The following is a 21612-nucleotide window of genomic DNA, read 5'->3' on the forward strand; positions in this document are numbered from 1 at the left end:
ACTCAATAATATTTAATATGTAGTAACTTCTGCATATATGTATATGAAAGTTCTGTCTGATAGGATTAGTAAGTATGAGTACTTTCATAACTCAGGAATAGACAAATAGGTTATTATTCAAGGATTAATTTCCCATCACTCACTGGGTTAGTCAATTAGACCCGAAGTTCTCATTCTGTCGAGAACGAACTAGGTGCAGCAACTCACACTTACAGAGTAGACATTGTTAATAATTTGAGAGATTTTTTTATCCTTATTTCTGCATTTAATAAGACTATCATTAAGCACATCTGAAAACCAAAAGTTTACCACAACTATATATTTGTTAAAGAAATTATCACAGTGTATTCTGAAAAAACGGCCCACACTAAAGCTACATTTAATATATCTCTAGTAAACTGTTTCTTCATCTCTCTCCTGTGTGTACACATGATGTGTGCACACACACACAGCACACTCCATGAGCCTCCAACATATACCATCTGAGCCTTCTTGGCCACACAAAATGCTATAATTTTACAGCTTTTGTGAAATGCCTTCAAAATATAGTATTTTAAAGAGACTACTGTAAGTCCTTTCACAGTGCTTTAAGTCTGAAGACCAGGCAGTTTGGTAACCGACCCCCTGCTGCAAAGTTGCCCTCTGCTGCAAAGTTGTAACAGACAGACAGAAGAGTGCAAGAACTTCCCGAAAACCACTCCCATGTGATGGGAGGAGGGCCTAGTGTCTGTGACCACAAACAAGTGGTGAAGAATAACAAGAAGCTATGAGTCACGGTCAGAATATAAGAAATAAAAACGTCTTGCTATAGCAGCATTAAGTCACAAACACAAGAGGAGTTGATACATGTACCTTTTCACATAAGCTCTATAAGAGCCGAAAACACACTTTTCCACATTAGAATTGTAATCAGAGGTGCAGAAATCCTTGGTCATTTTCAGTGCGACTTCTAACGTAACTAACTGAACTGTCCCTTCAAAAGGAGCACAAGCCCCACTCTATTCTAATGTGTGAAATGAGTCACTGTTTTTCTGGCCCTGGACATGGGGTGCACTGAGGGCTGCTGGAGATGGGAGTAGTAGCCAGGTCTCTGCTGTCGGCAGCCTTTGGACTGGAGGTCATGCTCCTGGAACACCCCTATTCTTCACACTCTTTCTCACCAGAGAGCAGCGATCTCTCAGTGATGGGGACAAATGTTTCTTGTGAACCCACTCCCTTCACATCACCCGTCTACATAGCAAATATGGCATCAGATCTCTTCATTGTGCTAAATCTAAGAATCATTGTAATCATGATAAAATCAAATGTCTTCTAAGAAAAGGTTACATGATTTTACAAAACCATTTTGAGGATCTCAGATGCTGAGCCGAGGCCTGTCCCGAGGCTGCTCCTTCCCCTCCATCCTGGCAGGACTACGACACTGCTACAAGGTCTTGCCCAGCTCCCAGGCTCTCAATTTAAACAAAAACAGGTCAATTTGGCCTTTATTTTTCCTGCTGCCTTTGTGAGTGCATGTGCGTGTGTGCATGTGTGTGTGCTTTGTGTTTAAATCTTGTTGCCTTCTCTGGTGGCAACCAGAGAAATCAAACAGTTCAGGTAGTTAGTAAGGGACCCACATAGTGGTGGTCATGGATGAACACAGACCACCCCTGGGCGCCGTCGAGGGCCAGAGAGAAGGGAAGACCTAAACACTGAACTCAGGACTCTCATCCAGTGTGCTATCTCTGCTAGGAGGGAAAATCGCCAGCCAGCGTGAAATGCAGGTTTCTTCCCCTTGTGAGTCCATTACCTTTCACAAAGAAATGTTAGCTATCAAATGCGTCCATTAATTGTGCCGCTGAGGGTGAAACCATCCAGTTAGCATATACACTATCATTTGCATATCGTGGACACCCAGTGTTGGTGCCATCGGCTCTCGTGAGTGGTACAGGACTCTCTTCAGGCCAGTTCGGGTCTGACATGCCTAAAAATGAAAACAGATCATTTGTTCTGCACTGAAGAACCAAAACTTCATGTGCAGACAGTAAGGCCTTGGCAAAACTCCCTTTGAGGATCAAACCAAACTTCTGATTTTTGTGCCAATTGTATAAATGGTTTCGTGCTTTAGGATTCCAAACACTGTACTACTAAGGGGTAATACCATCTGCTCTTTTGGTAATAGTAACTTAGCAGAAACGACCAATTTGAATGAGTTTCAAAGTCTCAAATCTGATACATGCATTTGTTGACCTGTTTAACTCTAAGGCAGCATCTCGTATCAGCCATTGCTGTACAAATGGCTACTGCAGTGGGAAGCTTCTATAAAGGGTTTTCTAACATAAAGAAGCCTACTTGACTCATCTTCCATCCAAGTCTAACACAGAGGAGAGAATCTTCCATGTCAAGGGCACACGCAGGTGAGCCCCACAGCGTCGACAGGGCAAATGGTGTACAGCACTAGACTCGAAGCCAGCAAGGAATTGTGACTCAGGAGGCATGCAAAAGGAACAATGTCGGCTGAAAAAATGCTTGCAACTCCAAGATTTTCAAACAATCAATGAAGTTAGGAAACAGGAAAAAATTTCAAGTATTTAATCGAAGACAAAAGAAGGAGTTTTGGCAAGAACCGTATTTACTGTCCATTGCAAGACCACAGCACCACGGACTACGTTCTTTCAAAAAGCATTTGCTCCAGCTTTTAGCACTGACTTTAAAAGTGACAAGTGTCACGACACTGTGTAATGCAAAGGATGTGAAAATAGTCTGCGTGTGTGTCCTCCCCAACAGGGGACATGTGGCTGTGGCCAAGGCCAGGCTTGGTGCTGCTTCCCAGCACCCGCCCCCACCCCCTCCCAGGAGCCACCCACCCACCAACCCAGACAGGATCCGGGGGCGCTGCTGGCTATGCTCTCAGTGCAGGCAGGGTGGTGCTGGCTCCTCCTTTCTAAATCCAATACCTCCCCAAATTGAGCAAATTTATCCCAGTATTAAATTAGTTCTATGACTTGATAATCACCCCCATAAGCACTTATTCATCATTGACTCAATATCCCCTGAGAGTTCTGCCCTGCTCTTCTCTATCACCTTAAATTGCTGGGCAGCATAATAGTTACACTTATTTTCACATCCTTTAAAAAAAAAAAACATAGTTGCAAAAATGCCTGAATGTAAACTGATGCAAAGTCAGACATTTACAAATAAAAAGGTTCAGGGCGGGCTTTGGCTTCATTCAGACCAGAAACACTCTTAGAAAGCATTACAGAGAGTAAGGATAGTGTAGAGAGGAACCATGTTGCTAGAATCTAGTAAAGGCATGTGAAATTCTACCATAGAGTTTGTTTTCAATCCACGTGGAGGGGAGGGTTCGAGGGAGGGGAGCATTATTACAGTCCACCAGGGGTGTCTCCTCCTCTGAGAGGCCATCATCATAAAGCAGGGAGTCAGATGGGGTAGACGCAGCCAGGTCCAAGTAGTCCTGGAAAAAAAAGAGATGGCCCGTCACCTTAGGCTGGGCCACCAGTGGACACGTCCAGGGTTCTCTATTTTTCCCCAATCCCTGCTGAGGGCAGAAGCCCTGGCCAAGCTCCTAAGTGCACCAGCCCACTGGCATCTCCTTGAGCGCCCTTCTCACACCATCCCGATACCCGAGAACCAGCACTTGATCTCCCCTCAATCCTGCCTGGCCTTGCTCATGGTCCTTATCACAGCCCTCCTAAAAGTCGCCTCATTGGGTTGCCATGATTGTCCCGGCTTTGTAGCACTGGGGAACCAGCCTACTTACAAAACCTGAGTTATCTGTAGCACCTTTATTTATTTGAGAGCCAAGATACATCTCCCACCTGCCCAACACTTCAGCTTTCCTTCAAGGTGCCCTGCTTTCTAGAATATCACGTCAGGACTTAGAAATTGGAAGTCACAGGTATGGGTTTTGCGCATGCTGCTATTGGCTTCAGCTCCCAAGCATGACAATCTTTGAATGCCGGTTACTTACACTGCTCTGTATAACTGTGTAAAGAACCGCAGGAAGCCAGTTCTCTGTGCATTGGCTCTTACTTTTTCTTAGGACAAGCCTGCATTCACAGGATTCAGCAGCTTTGCCCAAACCATATACTAATGGTAAGCTTTATTTCAAGTGGCCTAGACCAAACATTTTATTTTTTGTTTGAAGAAATGGCAACATTTAGTTAGGGATGAAACCAGGTCTGTGCCTGTCTTGTTTATTTATATCTCCAGCATCTGAGATAGAACATGGTGTGTAGCAACTGCTCAATAAATATTTGTTGAAACTTTGCTGGCTTTCTCATTTGTCCAGAGTTAGAAACAGGAAGCAGGAGGCTGAGTCTAGCCTTGCAGATGTTTTGTTTGGCCCATACACATTTTTGGTAGTTTAAATAAGTGACTAACATTAAAAACTGGGAAACTTAACAGAAGTGCCCCTTAAAGTTCAGAAGAACCTGCCATTTTGGTGCTTATAATCCTGTAGGTTACATGAGGCTACAATGAGTAGTCCTTCAGAGGGGATTACCTGCTCTGCTCCTATTTGCCACTGTCACTACCACTCCTTAGTCACCTCCCATCCTCTGATGGGCCCCTCACAGAATCTGAATTTAGGCACCCACTGCAACTTTACTTTCTTATGTTCTATTATTGAAATTAATTTTATTTAGCTTTGGAGATTTTCTTCCCATGCCTGTTTGTGGAGGACTCTTAAGCATCAAGCTAAGAATCTTGGTTTCTTCAAGATTTGAAAAGAAGCTCAAGGGACCTAACCCAAGAAGGGTCTGTGGCTGCTGCCTTCAGAGGACAGCAGGCCCATCTCCCTCTGTACAGCCCTGCTCTGACCCTCCCTCCCCTGGGAATTCCACAGACCTGGGGTGAGACTGAGTCCCACCATTGTCAAATTCAACCTGTGGGTGACTAGCCTAAGAAAGTGGCTATAGATACTTACTCTGCTCTTAACCATCATCTTCTCCAGGTCTTTGCTGATATCGGCAAACACTGGTCTCTTGTCTGGTTCCTGCTTCCAGCACTGCAGCATCAGACCGTACCTGGTGGGAAGCAGGCCGGTAATTACGATGCAGCAGGAACTACCCAATGACACCACCACCCTGGCATGTGCTCTGGCCCCAGGAACCTCTGTCCCAAGCCTCAAAGCTGTTTCTGTGTTGCTGATATCCTAATCTGAGCTGGGCCAGGGTCTGAGAGGTCACGTGGGGCCCAGGGCAGTTGGCATGGTGATCCAGCTATTAAGCTTCTCTCCTGTTGAGAGAAATTTCTTTTCATTTCCCTTTCATAAACAGTGGTGAAGAGCTGATGTGATGCCGTGCCCATGACAGTAGCTGAGGAGGAAATGCCAGTCCTTTAAAATCTTATAAAAAGTGAACTGGGTGTGGCAACAGACAAAAACTTCTGCTAATCACATCCCTGTCTTGCACCTTCCTCACCTCCCTGGTGCCCTGGCACAGCTGCCAGGCCTTCAGAGGTGCCATGTGGGTGTGTGCTAGGCTAGCTGGCTGCCAGTTCAGGCCACCCAAGGAGGCAGCACCTACTCACCCTTGCACTTCCCTTCTAACCCCAGCCCAGCAGAGGTAGGTGCACAACAAACTTTGTGGAATGAATGGACCAGCGTGTCCCTGCCTGTGAATGCCTTTCTCAACCTGCTCCCCAAAATCATCTGATATTTTGTCTCTCTGGTACGAAAGCCCAGGTTCCCCTTGCCTGGCTCTGCACCTTCACTTGGGCAATCCCTGGTATGTACCTTTTGGGTAATTCTGAATTACTTGCCTAAATGCCCTGTCCCAGGGATGGGTCTCTGGCCTTGGGCTCGAGCTGCTCCGCAGTCTGAAGCCTTTCATTCTTCTTACCACATTTCTCTGGCCCTACTCCCCCTTATCCCTGCAAGTCTCCCAGGAAGGCCATTCAGTTCCAGCAGAGCTGGGACTCCTAGCACCTGCCATCATGCCCAAGGGTGGTGTTCTGGCTTTTGCCCTGTCATGGTCTGCCCTTTCACTACCTACTGCCCAGCTCACCGCGGGCTGTCCCCATGGTTACTCTGGAGCGGGGCGGGAATGAGCACATGTCCCCTTTCCTGCAAACCCAGTGTCTGTGTCCAAGGGAGGCTGGGACAAAGCAGAGCCCGCTCACATCTCCTCACTGCAGTTGTCAGGACGCTCCATCCGGTAGCCTGTCTTCAGAAGGTTGAAGAGCCGCTCTGGAGGAATCCCAGGGTAAGGGTTGCCCCCCAGGGTGACAATCTCCCACAGCAGGACACCAAAGGACCACCTGTAGGGTGTGAGACCACCAATGAGTGACTGCACTGGGCCTGGGGTGCCCTCAGCACAGCCCGGATGTACACCCCAGCAGCTGCTGACCCATCAATGCCCAGAACAGATGCCTGAGTGCACAGATGGATGAGCATGGAGGTGGGACTAGCGGCCTGCCTACCCTGGCCCCTATGATGCCAAAGCCCGAGCTCAGAGGTGCCAAAGCCCGAGCTCAGACCCCATACCCACAAGGGTGAGTGGCTGCCCCTATGGGGCTGTGCCAAAGTATCCAAGATGGCACAGAGCAGCCATGCAAGTGCAGCAAAATGCAAGGAGGGAGTGGGGCTCCCTGCACGACTCCTTCGCTCCTGTGTGCTGGGAGATGCTCATAAGAGCTTAGTAGAAAAAAAAGTGCTGCTATAGAAAAATACTTAACTGTGGGGGAAAAAATACTGTGACGTAAACACAAAAATCAGATTACAAAATACCATTACCACAAAATTCCACTTATGGTAATAAAAGGCATATACCTGCACACCACAGAAAACACTCGAAGGCCATGCCTGTGGGGGCCAGCAGGAGTGACTTAGGGGTGCTGGGATCCAAGTGATTTTTAATGTTCTCTTTATGCTTTTCTTTGAATTTTCCAATTGTCCCACAGTAAACTTTGGCAATCAGAAAACAGTTGTTTAAAACTGTTTCAGACCTGCCTTTCCAGAGCCCACAGTAGTCAAGAATGCATGTCAGTTGATGACAGAACCCTTAGAAACAAGTTTGCTGTTTTGAAAACTATCAAGTCTTGTAATTTGACAAGCGAGTTTTGGTTCCCGTTTCTGAACATTCCAGGACTCACTCAAGGTGACCCCTGACTATGGGAGGGGACGAGTCCCAAGGGACCTGACTGTGCCTGAGCCCCTAAGAGGGGAACTCTTTGGCTGGGCCTGTGCTCACTAAGGTGCTCAGAGAGGCCAGGGGAGGGGAGAGACGGGGAAGCGATGAGAATGTGAGCAAGGTGACCTCCTGCATTGCTCTTACACATTCCATGGGGCTTTCAGAATCACTGCCTGGGCCCTGCCCATTGGATGACTTCCAGAAGTCCCCTTGGCTTGGGGAACATTGTAGATGGTTAGCATGGCCCAAGGCAGTTAGGGCCCGCACTATTCCTGACTAGATGGGTATCTTGGGCCCCTGACAGTACAACCTTCATCCCAGAGAAGATGACATGCACACTTACACGTCACTTTGGGTGGTATAGATATGATCGAAAAGGGACTCAATTGCCATCCATTTGACTGGAATCCGACCCTAAAGAAGTAAAAGAAAGGTAGTAATGTCGCTCTGACACCCTAGGTACCATGGGTGGAGGTTGTAGTGGAGATGGGGCCATGTTGGAGGAGCAGATGAATGACAATGCCTAGAGCGCACCAGGGTACAGAACCTCAGAGGGGCTGGTCCCTCAACCCTACCCTTCTATGTCCAGCAGAAACACCCAAGGGAGTCAGCGGACCTGCCCAGGACCACATGGGGTGTGACCACCGCACACCATGTCCCCGCTGAGAAGAAACACAAGGAACGGAGACCCAACCCAAATTAGGCCAATCCAGGGGCTATTATTATTAGGCCAATCCAGGTGGCACCACGGGAGGTGTCACCCAATGTGTGGTCTGTAAACACCGTCCAGCAAAATCTCCCAAGATTTCTGAAGGGGAACAAGTTTAAGGAAACTACCACCCACCATTTCCATCTTTGGGCCTTCTGTCACAAGCTAAAAGCACTTCTGAGAAACTTGAGGGAGAAATCTGTTTCCATGTCATGAAGCTGGTTTTAGCCCTTTTGTTTAGTCCCCTGACCCCTCAAGCAGCCCCAGAAAGACTGCCCTCCGTGATCGAGGCACTGGGGTCAGACCTAGTGAATCCTGTCCAGGGCAATTTTTGTCATTGCTTTTCAATAGGCGAGCCTAGAGTTTGAAATTCCTTTTTCTTAACAGAGTTCTTTAGGGATTGTGTTCTAATGAAGCGTGAAGGTTTCGGGGGTGCATGCTGGTAACACACTGCCAGAGGCCCACTCTCCCAGGGCGTCTGCGTTTGGATGCCTGCGCTGCTCTGCTCTGACACAGGACACAGGGCTTTCTTTGAGGACAGTGTGTCAACAGGAAGACTGTCCACAGCCAGCTCATGGGCTGGGGAGCAGCCCCTCTCCACTTCCCTTTCAGCAGTTCTGTGATGTGCTGTCAAAGCAGAAGCCCCAGAAGAAATGAAACATCCTCCCATGACCTTGGCAACACCAAGGGCTTCTTCCGAGCAAGGTTGAAGTGTGGGCTGTAGGGTTTTATATTTCTCTCTTCTGGGCAGCATCTATTCTGAAAGCTGGGGCAGCTGTGCCCTTTGACGGTCCTGTCTGGTCCGACATAGGTTGGCCAGGCTGCAGGAGTGGGGTTGAGAGGCCAACAGAACTAAAGGCATGAGACAAATGCCAGAGAACACCACCTCCCCAGAAAGTTCCCAACCATCTAGTTCAGAGACTTGAGAATGTTCCTAAGAACCTTCCATGGGTTCCCTGTGCATCTTCCAAACTCATCCAGCAGGCCCCATTCCAGGGAACCACACCTAAAGCAGTTCACTCCTTTCTGGAAAGAATGACTACCAAGCTTGGGGTTATGTCTCAAAAGAGCTAGAATTACACAGAAAGGAAACAGAGACCTTTCATTCTGCAGAAGCAAGAGGAACAATTGTGGAAAAAAGAACCGTTGTTTCCGTTGCATTAGCTGACCTTAAATATGAGTGATTAAAAAGCAAGATAAGTTTGAGGCCCCGGTCCCCCAGAGGGCAGCCCTGAAAGGGTGACTGCAGCACTCAGGAAAAAGGAGAAGGGGGAGGGGTGAGTCTAAAATGGGTGTCTGGGGACCCAGAAGTAGGGAAAGCTTTAGGAATGAGAGCTGGGAGACTACATTCCCAAAATGTGCTTCATCCTCCCTCGATGTTCCAAAGGCGCTGACCGCCTAGTCTGGGAGCACTGGGCCAGCACTCCCTGGGTCCAGTACCTTGCTCCTCTTCACATAGGAGTCCTCTTCATAAACATCTCGGGAGAGGCCAAAATCTGAAATCTTCATTTTCCGCCCTTCAGCTACTAAGACATTTCTGGCTGCCAAGTCCCGATGGACGAGCTGCAAGGAAGACAGCAACATGAAACCCTGAAACCCAGGCCCTGTTGAAGGTCGTTGGGGATGGGGGTTGCAGCTGGGCAGGGGCGGCACACACCTTCATCTCAGCCAGGTACTGCATCCCCCGAGAGATCTGCCAGGCGAAGGAGATGAGGTCGCCCATTGTTAGGGCCCGCTCATCTGGGTTGTCCAAGTAGCTGGAGTTGCGGCTGCCCCGGCTGCCCACGTAGCCAGGCCCTGCCTTGCGGCTTTCTCGAAGGAAGCCCCTCAGGGAACCATACTTGGCATACTCCACAATGAGGAGGAGCGGCCCTGGGGGCAGAGAAGGGGCTATAGGCTGGCTGCCTGCAGGCTAGGAAGTCAGGCCAGCTCTGGGCAATGTGCAGAGCATAGGGGGGCTGTGGGAATCCTGGGGTAGGCGCTGCACTCTAGAAGCAAGCGGGTAGACATACATAGCCCTACTTGGGTCAGTCAGTGCCTTTGTGGAAGCCTTTGTGGAAGCCCTCGTGGAAGCTGGCTCCCACGGGTCATTGTGTAGGACTCTTTCCTGGGGTACCCAAGACAGGCAGCCACTGTGCTCAGCCCGGGCCTGGAGGCAGCCCCCTGCTGCCAGAACAGCATGTCTTTCTAAGTCCTTGGTACAGACTGAAGCAGAGGGTCTGGTCGGGCACAAGACTGCTGCTCCCTGCTGCTGCTGCCTGTTGTAGGCCCAGTCCCGAGTTCTACTGGTACTGACCAGTGTTCCTGTCACCTCTCCCTGTTTCCCTCAAATCCTCAAAATATACATGCACACATTTGTGCACAGTGAACCCCCTGAGAGGCACACTGGGTTTGGAAAATCAACAGATCAGACTTGTTTCCTTTGTCCTTATGTGAGGAATCGTGACAATGCCTTTGCCATGCACGGCTGGGATTGGAGCTCCTGGAGGTCATGGCACATGTACTCCCCAGGATACAGTCCATTTCTGAAGCTCCCTGCCCTGGAGGCTCTGTCTGAAGTGGGGTGCTGACAGCTGAGATGTCAGAGACCTCTGAGCAGCCTGGCAGGCCCAAAGAATATAGCCCATGAGCCAGAGGCCTCATACGAGTGCTCCTGCAGCAGTGCCTGCCCCAGCCCCCGTCCCTGCCCCCAGCAGGATGCAAGGGCCAGACCTTCTGGAGGATGGAGGGAATGGCAAAGAGAGGGAGCAGAGAGGGGAACAAAGTAGTCAGAGCCCCTCAGCCTGTACCCCATGGCTACCTGTCCTGTGGTAGCCTTACCATCCTGGCTACAGGCTCCATACAGCTTGATGACTTGTGGATGGTTGACCTGCTTCAGCAGGTTGAACTCTGACAGTAGGTCCCGCAGCTCACTTGGGGAGGCATTCTCTGAAATGCAGGTAAACAGCAGGTTGTAAAATGATTCTTCTAGAAGGGATGATGCTATCACCTGACCCACATCTGATCTGCACAGATTTGTTATCTCCTTCACAGATGTCCCCACCCAAGTTCAAACAGGGTCTGCAAAGACCTGACTGCTCTGAGCTCCTCGCAGTTCATGGAATGGTGAACAGCATCTTTGTCTGCCTCCAAGGAATAAGAACCCCAAAGAGTAAACTTCCCCATAAGCAGGATTTCCATGAAAAGCCTCCCCAACACTGTGCTGTGTGTATAAGGGCATTTCTTTCTGCAGTCGTTATCATTCAAAGACAGTGGGTACAAGGAGACGCACCCCTCCCCTTCATTAGTTCTTCTAGGAAAGCAATGGGACCCCCTGATATCCCTAAACACCTGATAACCAAGCTCTCAAGAGTGGGGGGCAAAGTCCTGGAAAAAGGTGAAGACAACCAGACAGCACAGACGTGCCCTCTTGCCACATGGAACACATGTATTCTGAGGGCAGGCAACCCTGTGGCTCTTGCTCAGCTGTGCCACGCTACTGCCTCTAGTTGCAGACTTGTCTAGAAGAGAGGGCAGCTGGAAAATGGGTGTCAGGACCTCTTGGTGGCTGACACCAGCATGGCGGAGAGGTTAGTCCAATTGGGCCGGCAGAAGCTGTCCACAGAAATACTCAGTGTGTGCCCACTTACAGACAAACACGTGTCATGACTGGGCTTGGGGGAGGGAGGTTTCCTGGAGGTGGCCAGAGATAGGGCAAGACAGGGTCGCAGGGGACAGGGCCAGTCCTTACAGGACCCCTGCAGACACTTGGCTGAGAGGAATGAATGGGACAGACTAGGGCAGGAAGAGTGATCAATTGAAGCCAAAAGGGCTTTTAATGTTTTAAAAACTACCCAGATCTTTACCCAACATTGGTGCAGAAGTAGCACCAATCCAGAATCTTCCAGGGAGTAAAACATCTTCACCCTGTTGTTCTGGTCATCACCCCAGCCAGCTCCCTGACAGAGTGGCTTCATCCCTGGTTTCCTGAGGTGTGTGGCTGAGGCACCTGCATACACTGCTTGGACAGGTACCTTTCAGCATCTTCACGGCCACAGTTGTGTACCCAGCTTTGCCTTTCAGCCGGAAGGCTGTTGCCTGGACCACTTTTCCAAATTCACCTTCTCCCAGAGTTTTCCCAAGTATCAAATTCTTCCGAGGGAATTCCCACTTTGGATCTTCCTATAGTGGGGGTGAAGGAAAGGAGAGAAGAGAATTGGGGAGAAAGACAGTGAGGGTAAGAAAGAAGAAAGGGAGCAGACAAAACCCAAAAAGGAGTTTCTGCAGGGGAAACTCCAGTGTACAGAGAGCTAACCATCACTGAACCTGCTGGTGCTGGTCCCCACTCACTGAGGGTTGAACCCCATGGATGGGTCCTATGGTGAGGTTACATGATGGGTTCCCCTATAGAAAGACAGGTGTTGCCAGAATATGGCCTGGAACCTTGCTGGTCCCAGGTCTACTGAATGCACCCTGCACCACTCCAGGGCTGTGTTCTTGTTTTCAAATGAGGTATCACGGCTACTCACAACCACAGGTAGTGGGTGCGTCCCCTCTTCTATGGGAGTCAGGCCCAAGCCTCTCAGTGCTCTCTCTAGTTTGGACACCTGGTATAGGTGCTGATTGGTCTGCAGTCTGAGCCTTGGTCCGCCCTCTCTATTTGATCTCCAGGATGCCCAGAAGGACCAAATTGGCACCTCCCTGCCTAAGAACCTGCTTGCAAAGGCACCACCATACTCGTTGGGACCCTCTACCCCAAGTTGTCCAAGAGCCTACGCTTCCCTCAGGCCCAGCTGTTGCTCTGAACCTGCATACGCTGGCTCACCATGCTTCCGTCCACCCACCCGACCTTCCCACTGAAGTTTCATTCACATATCAGGTCACTCTAGGAAGCCTTCCCTGCTGCCATCTCCTGCTGGAATGGGACAGCACCTCTCACTGGGCTCCCACTCTGCCCCCCACCCCAGCCTTCCCAACAGAGCAGCCTTCAGAAATGGAGAGAGAACTTGGGCTCCTCTGGCAAACCCCCACTCCCAGAGGCCCCACTCTCTAAAAATAAAATCCATATCCCTCCTCAATCTCCCCAAAGCCCTTGGTCTTCTGTGCAACAGTTCCCAACATGTTGGGCTGCCAGCCTGCCGGTGATTCGCATGCCCCAAATCTCATGCATCTAACCAGCCCCGAGTCTGCAACCCATGAACTGTCCTCCCACCCTTGCTGGGAGGCAGCTTGGTGAACGCAGGGGGCTGTAAGAACATCCAGAGCATCTTCCAGTGGGCAGCACATCAGCTGCCACGGCCAGGACACAGAGCAGGGAGTCTTACAGGCCCCTTCCCCCCTCACTCCCTATTGTCCCCATGACCTGCAGGGTCTCCAAAAAGGGCTGCCTGCCTCCCCGTCCCTGTGGCCCTCTGGCACCTCACCGGAATCTTGAAGGCGTCCACTGAGACCTGGTTCTCCATGGAGTCCAGTGAGGGTCGGCGGGCGCCGGAGGAGGAGTAGCTGACTGGGAAGGCCTGGGTGGGCCGGCGGAAGGTCATCTCAGCCGAGGCGATGGGCGCCTTGTGGGCGTTCTTGTGGTAACGGTGAATGCAGAAGGTGGACAGCAGGACAGACACGATGAAGGAAAAGAGCACAGCCGCCGCGATCACAGTGCGACAGAGCTCATCGCACAGGGGGTCTGTGGGCAGGGGTGCCCATGAGGGCCAGCACTCCAGAAGGCACCCCTGAACACCAACAGCAGCCAGCAAACACAATCCTCCAGCCCACTATGCCCATGGCAGCTGGGAAGTGGCCACTGGGACAAACTGAGCAGCCTGGCCAGTGCAGCTGGCATGAGAGTGTGAGTGACTCATACCCCACAGTGCTGACAGACATTGCTGGGTACACTTTTGCTCTTGGAGATGGTTATCATCTTTCTTTCAGAAGGAACAAGAGGCACAGAGGGATTAAGCAGATGTACAAGGTCACATAGCAGAAGCTGTGAACCCACTGAAGCCAGAGACCCTGGAGGGCTGGCAGCGAAGTTAAGCTTCTCCTATTTCCAACATCTCCTGTATTTTTCTTTATATAAAAAGGGTCAAAGAAAGAGTTGCTCAAGACCTAGGGCCACACAGGAACAATTCAAAATATCAGACAACTGTCCCATCTGCTCAGTGGGGCCCGTGCTGCCCACCACACCTGTTGCTCCAGGAGGAGGCCCTGGGGGTTCTGGTGGGGAGGGAGGGGTCCCAGCTAGCTGGTGCTATGGGCCCTGCAAAGGGACAGTTGAGCAGATGAGAAGGTGCTTGGTAGAAGAACTGACTTTCTGGCCCAATTTTTTATTATAAAAATTTGGTCCAGAAAGCACTCGGTAGTGTCCTTGACCCACATTCCTGCCTGCACATATAGGGGAACTGAGGCTCAGAGGTAAGGAAAAGTGGGTGTCTTCTGGGTTTCACTCATCTTTCTGCAATTGTCCCTCTTGCCCCCCTTGCTGGGCTTTGGGAGGTTTGGGGAGCCCTGCTTGCCTGAGTGGCCCCAGGTGGCCAGTCTCCCCACCCACTCACCCTGGCTGTCTTCCGGTTCGCAGAAACACTTCTTATCCTTGGGGAAGCAGTTGCAGATGCCGTAGCCGGCTTTAATGCCCCGGCGTTCCCCAGGCTCGTGCCCACCGATGATGTTGCCACCCCCTGGAAACAGAAGCAACCCCTTTAGCCTCCTGGCATGATCTGCAAGCCAGGACCACACAGATGGGCCCATCCCCACCTGACAGCAACATACTCAGCTCCAGAGAGGGCAGGGGGCTCAGAAATCTAGGTCACCCGGGCAGTCTCAACTACTGACCTGTACTTCTGGCCACAGTAGATGGAAGGAAGAGCCCCCAGACCACCCAGGGCTCCTGCAAGGTTCCATACAGTTACTTTTCAGAATCAGGGAAAGGGCAGCAGGGGCAGCTGGGAGTCAGAAGTAGGGGGCAAGGAGCTGCACCTCCAGGAATTGGCCAGAGTGACATTGGTGAGGGTAGGTCAGGACGTTTTTGTTTTTTTTCCCCCGGGGGGAAGGGAGGCAGAATTATTTATTCAAATGAAATGTCAGAGCAAAGCTTAGCACATAAAACCCAGGAAGCTGGCATGTCTGGCTGAAGAGCGGGTGGGAGTCCAATACTCTTCCACTCACTCCCCCAGCTACCCAGGGCCCTGTTCCATCTCAGGTTGCACACAGACCCAGCAGGCTGCTTACGGAGGCAGTCCTGGGGGCAGATGTTGGCATCTCTGCTCTCCACGGCATCACAGTGGCCATCAGGACATGTCTTGATGCTGGGGGAGCAGGTGGAGAAGTTCCTGGTAATTCCTATGAGACACAGAAGGCTGGTCACCCCCATGTGGGAGTACTCTCTGGGCAGACTGCGAAAGTTAGGAGGGCAGCACCCACAACATCCGAGTTGATTCTGCTCCTCCAAGGAACAGCAACATGAGGCATTAAAAGAGGAAAATGGCACCCAGCAGTGTCATCACAGAGGAGCACGTGGGCAGTCCTTAGTGCACAGGGCAGCCTGGGTAATAAAGGGCTGGAGGGGCCAGGCAGGGCCAGGGCTTTAGTTAAGGGGGTCAGATGAGACTAGGACCTTTCAAGGCCGCACCATGAGCAGGATCCTCACAGTGATGGGTGAACCATGGAGCTGGCTACTGCCCACTCCCAAGCTGGCTCAGGTCCTTCCTGCTCCAGGCCTCACCCTTGGGCCTGGCACCTCCCAGGAAGAGTCTCTATGTCCCCTGCACAGCCCAACTTTGACCTGAACCCTGCACTCCTGCCTATCCTCTCCCTGTATTAGGAACCATGATGGGGGACAACGTGCTGGGGTACAGGCTTGGAGCAGGGGGAGCCACTACAGAGGCTGCAGGGCCTACAGGAATCCTGTCTCCACTTGGCCACTGTAATTGAGGTTAAATGGTAAAATTGCTTTCACACCCTTGGGAGCAAAACAAAAAGACTTCTCTAACTTTTTCTTTTTGAGGTTTGTACTCACAGATATAGCTTATTTACAGATGACCCAGTCTGAGCAAGAAGTGACTAATCTTGAGCTGAGCTCCAAGGTCAGCCAGAGGGAAGAAACTGCAAACACAGGGGGTGGGGGTGGGGTGGGGGAGCGTAGTACCCAGAGACAAGGGTCCCACCAACAGAAATTCAAATCTTCAGATTCAGAAAAATAACCTCTTCATACTCTCCAAGTATGAAGTGCCCTGGGATCAGCCAATGAACTTCCGCCAGTGAACTTTGCCCCTAACTTGCTTTTCAGCCAATAAAATTAGATTCCTTTGTTCTCCATCCTAGTCCCCACAACCTATGTAATCTCATTCCCTTTCTTAACTGGAGAAGCAGATTTGAATGTATTAACTGTCCCCTTGTCAATCAACTCACAATAAAGCTTCTTTCTTTTTTCAAACACTGATATCACGGTATTGGCTTCTATGCACATTGGGGAACAAGCCCACTGCTTGGTACCACCACCTTGGCTTGCAATCTTGATGGCCTGGTTGTGCACGGGGCCTACCTTTGCCATCTCCCTGTCTCCACTCGCACCTGCCTGTCAGAGAGCCCAGGCCACCGCACTCCTCACACTCAGGTCGCCTCTTGCTGACTGCACAGGATGTGGGGCAGCCCGGCTCCTCAGCTATGTCTGTGGTGACAAAAAAAAAAGAGGAGGATCAGTTTGAGCCCAGTGTCCAGTCAGCACCCTGGGATAGCAAGGAACACTGGCTGAGCTGTCCCTGTAAGTCAAGCCCTGAGAAGGTAGGGGTGACTCAGTGCCAGGATGCAGGGCAGTGATGAGGTGGGTATGTGGGGAAGGTGGTGGGCAGCGCTACAGTCATGAGGCAGGGGGGTGATGGTTTAAGTACAGAAGGAGGATATGAGGTCAGGGCCAGGTAAATCTGAATTCCAGATAAGTGGCTAATCCCTGCTGTGTGTAAGCATCTCCCTAACAATGCATTTGCATCTAAGAGACACTGAGTACATGGGATACGAACTCAAAACTGCTTGTCTTCTACCTGAAGCTCAAAATTAACCAGGGTCCTGTATTTCAGTTGGCAGCCCGAAAGCAAGTGCACAGGCAGGGTGTGTTGATGGTGGCGATGTGGAGGAGTGACCATTTACTATAGGCCCTCTGGTCTAAGCCATCTCTCTGTCCCCTGCTGGTCCTTCCAGCTCAGCTCAGCAATGCACACTGCTCTTCTCATTTACGGGGAAGGAGACCTGGGGCACCACTAAGAGTGAGAGGTACAGGAGCAAACCCCTGTGTGTGGGAATCCTCGACACTTCCACACCCATCCCGACCATCCAGAGCCCAGTACTCACATGTCCCCTCCACGGTCACCAGCAGTGGGGCCTGGGCCTGCCTGCGGGTGGGCCGGTCGGCAGCCACCACTGTGTATTGGAGCTGGGCACACTCGGGCCGCCGCAGAGCCTCTGTGTCATTCACGAACAGAATCCCCGTGGTGTCCTCAGTGGAAGTGACCACCCCCAGGACGCTGCAGTTGGCGCTGGGGAGCTGCAGCTTGTACTGCACGTGGATGCCACTGAACTCCTGGCAGTTTTCCACACAGACTTTTCCAATCTAGGTGTGGGCACAGGGAATGACTCAGCGGGATGGCAGGAGCCACCTGCCAAGGTGGCTGGAAAGGTTCATGCCCTAATCGCACGGCAGTCCCCGACTCAGCCCGGAGAATGACCCTCCCTCATTCTTGATGCCCCCGGAAGCTGCAGACCCATCCACCTGTTTGTTTCTGCCCAGCCCATAACCACCATCACCCCGTTCCTGGGAGTTGGGGTAAAAGCTACATGGGATACAGGTTTGCTTTAATAGCTTGTCCTCCAGGGAAGGGCTCAAAGGCTGACTGGATCCTCCCTTCTCTCCACCCCCACGACCCTCAGCTTAGCTCCTTCTGGCCAGGTCAACTTTGCTCTGGGAACCACCAGTTCTACCCTTAACTGACATGGCTGGGGTGGTCCAGATACCTGCCCGGTCAGTGAGAACACTGCATTGGACTACATGATTCAGGTCTGTCCCTCACAACACAGGGGACCTTCTTGGGACTTTGGCTAAAATCCCTTGGAAAAAGGAGCTGCTTCTGCAGGGGATGCCAGGGCTGGCAGCTGCCAGGCCTGGAGTTGGGGAGTTGAACTCTCCTATTCATCTCTTTACCACTTGAGCTAAGAGTTAAGGTTGCAGCGTCTTGAGACCAAGAGTTCACACAAGTTAAGGCCAGGGGCTGAGGGGTGTGAGTGCTGATGTGGGGACTCTGCCTCAGCCACAAAGCAGGTCCAAGGCACAGTCGGGTGCTTCCAAGCCTGTGCCTGATGCTACAACAAAACTCACCTCCTGGGTCTCCCAGACCTTCCCTGGACAAAGTGTGTTCACTTCTACTCTCACCTGACGCTCAGAGTTGCATGAGATCACTATCCTCAACTTAAAATCATAAAACCTGTGTAAGAGGAACGACACCACAGCAAGACTGAGGTGGTCTGGGACAGGGTCCCAAGATCACCTGAGTCTGCTGCTGCAGGTGACCTCCTTCAGCGATGCCTGCTCCGGCTCAGCCCCCGCTGGAGGCTTCGAACCCTCAGCCTTGTCACCCCCACCATTCCTGACCTCCACCTTCATGAAAGGCCAGAGATGTGGGGCAGGAGGGGTGCTACATGGACTGGACCCAGTGGCTGCCAGGATTGGAGGGGACACGGAAATTGACCCCAGAAACTGGCCAAATAACTGGGACAATAGGTGAAGCCCTAGACATGACCTACTGAAGTGGACCAAGTAATATATTGAATCACATGCACTCTGTAATTGCAAATAGGCTTGGAAAAGTGCTTAAGAGAAATATTCAAGAAAGAAGTTTGCCAAAATGAGAAACACTGGTATGGGGAAAAGGGATCACGCCTCTCTATTTCTCATCTTTCACGAATACCTGTCGCTTTTATTTTCTTCATTTCCAATCACTATTTTCTAACGACGAATACAAGATGTGTTCTAGTCAACGCACTGGCAGAAAGTAAGACTCTGCCTTTCCCCACAGAGGGCACCACTGCTAATTGCGGCTGGCATTTACACACTTGCAAATTCCTAACAATGGAAATTTGTTTTTGAACAAAGAAGTCATGTACTGTCCCACTCTCTCAAAGCCCAGCCCCCTGGCCTGAGCCCATGGCTCTGCCCCATGCTCACCCCCACCCCAGCCTTGCTCTTAATCTAGTAAAAGGAAGGGTGGCCAGGGATCCTCAAGTGGCAGGCAGCAGCAGGCTCACCTGGGCAAACTGGTGGGCCTGCCTGCTCACGGCGAAGGAGTAGGAGCTGGGCAAGCGCAGGCTGACGGGCAGCACAGACACATTGAAGTGGAGGAGGAGGACGCCCTCGCCTGGGCCCTGGAAGTCCGAATCGTTGACCAGCACAGTCAGCTGCAGGGCCCGGCTCTCCGAAATGGGCAGGCTGCGGTTGAGAACCAGCCCTGCAGGTGGGGGTGCCAGCGTGACTGCTAGTCACTGGGGTCTGGAGCACGCCCCCACGCCACCGTACACCTCTTCCCAAACATGCTGCACATATACACAGGTGTGCAAGACAAGTGCTCGCACAGGTAACATCCCTCATGGTGGGCACTAGAATTAAAATCACTTTTAAACACTGGCTGTTGTGTTGAGCCCAGAGAAACCCGTGTGTGAGTGTGAGTGTGTGTGTGTGTGTGTGGGGGGCACATACAAGACAAAGACCCACCACCAGAGACTTCCAGACAGCTTTCCCAGAGAACTCTCAACTGCAGCAGCCCCTGGCCTCAAGTACCCAGGGGGCTGCATGCTTGTGCACTTGCTGAGTTGAGGTTGGGATTCTAGTTTAGCAGAGACAGAGAATAGGGGTGTACACAGAATGCTGGGGCCAGGATTCCTTCCTTCCATGGACAGGAGGCCTTCCAAGACTTGGGGGAACAGGCAGTAGATGAGAAACAAGCAGGATCAAGTCAGGCACAAAGGGCTAAGAGCACCAGTGAGTCTGGGAACCCCACAGGCAGACTCCAAAGCAAGGATTCAAGTGCAAGTGGTGTATTTGGAAGGTGATTCTGAGAAACATGGGCAGGAGGTAGGCAAGGCAGCTGAGGAAGATGCCAGCCCATCTATAGAGGAGCTGTGTGGGCACCAAGGACCACGCAGGACAATCATCTCAGAATCGTCCAACTATTCAAAGGTAGGGAGCTGTCACTGTACACCAACCTGTTAACAGAGAGCTGGAGAGAAGTGCACCTCGAGGATGGCAAAACAGGTGCCAGGGCCCAGAGAAAGGCCTCAGGTCATAACATACATGATTGCTGTGGGGAGCAAGTTCCGGTGTGGTGGGTGGGAGGGTGGGGGGGATACGGTGGGGACTGCCAAGGGCAGCCACAGAGTATTTCAGGCAGAGGACAGACTGTGAAAACCCACCAACGTGGTCAAGCTGAGCCCAGCAGACAAGGAAGGACTGACAAGGGCAGCAGCCTGGAATCAGAGGCCAGGACAGGTGTCTTTGTGTGAAGGGCGCCGCTGTGGTCAAGGGGAGTGGGCCACCAGTTCCCTGGGGACCCAGCCAGACACACCCAGCCCCTTACTGTAGTCATGCACAGTTGCTCGCACGAGGCTGCCGTTGGCCTGGACCAAGGTCTCATTGGGGGAGTGTTCCACTCGAAAGGTCTGCTGGATCCAGGGGTCCCCAGTGAGCAGCGCGCTTGTGTACCGCCTCAGGAGCTCCCCAGATGCGGGCACCACATCTGCATCAAAGACACGTAGCGTGGCCAACACAGTGCCCTGCCAACAACAGGGGGCACCAGTCAGAGCCAGTGAAAGGTACTCCTTAGAGCCCTTGCAGAGACCTCAGTGTCTCAGTGTGCGCTGTCAGAGCCAGCTCTAGAGAAAAACCAGTCTGGCTGTGAGTACCCCTGGGACCACCTGCCAGCCTGATACAGCACAATTTTTGGGCCATTGCACCTCACCTGTGCAAAAGGTGTTACAGGTATCCACACAGTTTGGGTAAGGATGGAGGCAGCAGATGCCCTGGGGTCTGCTGAAAGGCCTCATCCAAAGAGCAGAGTGAGCACCCCCACTCTGCCCTGAGGAAGCTGGGCCCATAGGGTAGAGGGGCTAGCTCATGTCACACAGAGCAATAGGTGACAGAGCCTGGGTCCAAGTCCACGTGTACACCAGATGCTCTTACAGCAGGCTGGAAGAGGCCATAAGGAGGGTTCTGAACACAGTGTGTAATTTGACAAGAACATCCAAGTATTTCTGACAGTCTGATTTAGATTTCTGCTCTGTGTGATTCCCTCCCGAGTGTGTAGCACTGTCTTTGCTCTGTTAGCCAGGTGGCTCCCTGACGTCACCCCAGGGTGCCTATGAGGCTCATGCTACTATCCTCACAAGATGAATTTTCCTCCTGCCTGTGGGTCTACCAAACCTGCACCTCGCCGGCACAGAGACACAGGAAAAAGACATCACCCTACACTCCACCCTTCCACGGCCCGGCTGACTACCGAGTGCAGGACGCCCCTCTGTCCAGCAGGTGGCAGTCATGCTCCACGGGTGCTGATCCCAGAGGCGGGGCGGGATGGGAGGGGCCGCCTGGTCAGATGTTGCTGGATGCGCTAGTGGCTTTTTCTGCGCTCCCAGGCTGCCAGAAGTGTTTCTCCAGTGAGGGCAAGGCAGCCGGTGGAGGGGAGTGCACAGCGGCACAGGTGTGCACTGTGGGCCAGGCAGGCCTGTTCAGACACGAGCTGGGTATCCAGCGACGCCCGGCCG

General features: G+C 51.8%; 1 protein-coding gene across 2 annotated transcripts in view; it reads right to left on the reverse strand.

The window, feature by feature from the left end:
• Positions 1–21612, reverse strand: part of RET (ret proto-oncogene) — a 53916-nt gene continuing 32304 nt past the window's right edge. The window contains exons 5-20 of one of the 2 annotated variants that reach the window (XM_037496533.2): positions 20430–20625; positions 19105–19304; positions 17158–17416; positions 16355–16480; positions 15043–15153; positions 14370–14492; positions 13245–13501; positions 11856–12003; positions 10663–10770; positions 9500–9714; positions 9283–9405; positions 7477–7547; positions 6124–6261; positions 4928–5027; positions 3307–3454; positions 1–1963 (exon numbers count right to left, since the gene is read on the reverse strand). In XM_037496533.2, coding sequence (XP_037352430.2) covers positions 1806–1963; positions 3307–3454; positions 4928–5027; positions 6124–6261; positions 7477–7547; positions 9283–9405; positions 9500–9714; positions 10663–10770; positions 11856–12003; positions 13245–13501; positions 14370–14492; positions 15043–15153; positions 16355–16480; positions 17158–17416; positions 19105–19304; positions 20430–20625 — 2481 coding nt within the window. In that variant the 3' untranslated portion in view covers positions 1–1805. Of the gene's footprint in view, positions 1964–3207; positions 3455–4927; positions 5028–6123; positions 6262–7476; positions 7548–9282; positions 9406–9499; positions 9715–10662; positions 10771–11855; positions 12004–13244; positions 13502–14369; positions 14493–15042; positions 15154–16354; positions 16481–17157; positions 17417–19104; positions 19305–20429; positions 20626–21612 lie in introns of those variants that run through there. The other variant, XM_054690138.1, reaches the window with a different exon arrangement.

This window comes from Talpa occidentalis, unplaced genomic scaffold (assembly GCF_014898055.3).
Source record: "Talpa occidentalis isolate TD23 unplaced genomic scaffold, MPIMG_talOcc4v2.1 talOcc4.8, whole genome shotgun sequence".
NCBI classification, from domain to species: domain Eukaryota; kingdom Metazoa; phylum Chordata; class Mammalia; order Eulipotyphla; family Talpidae; genus Talpa; species Talpa occidentalis.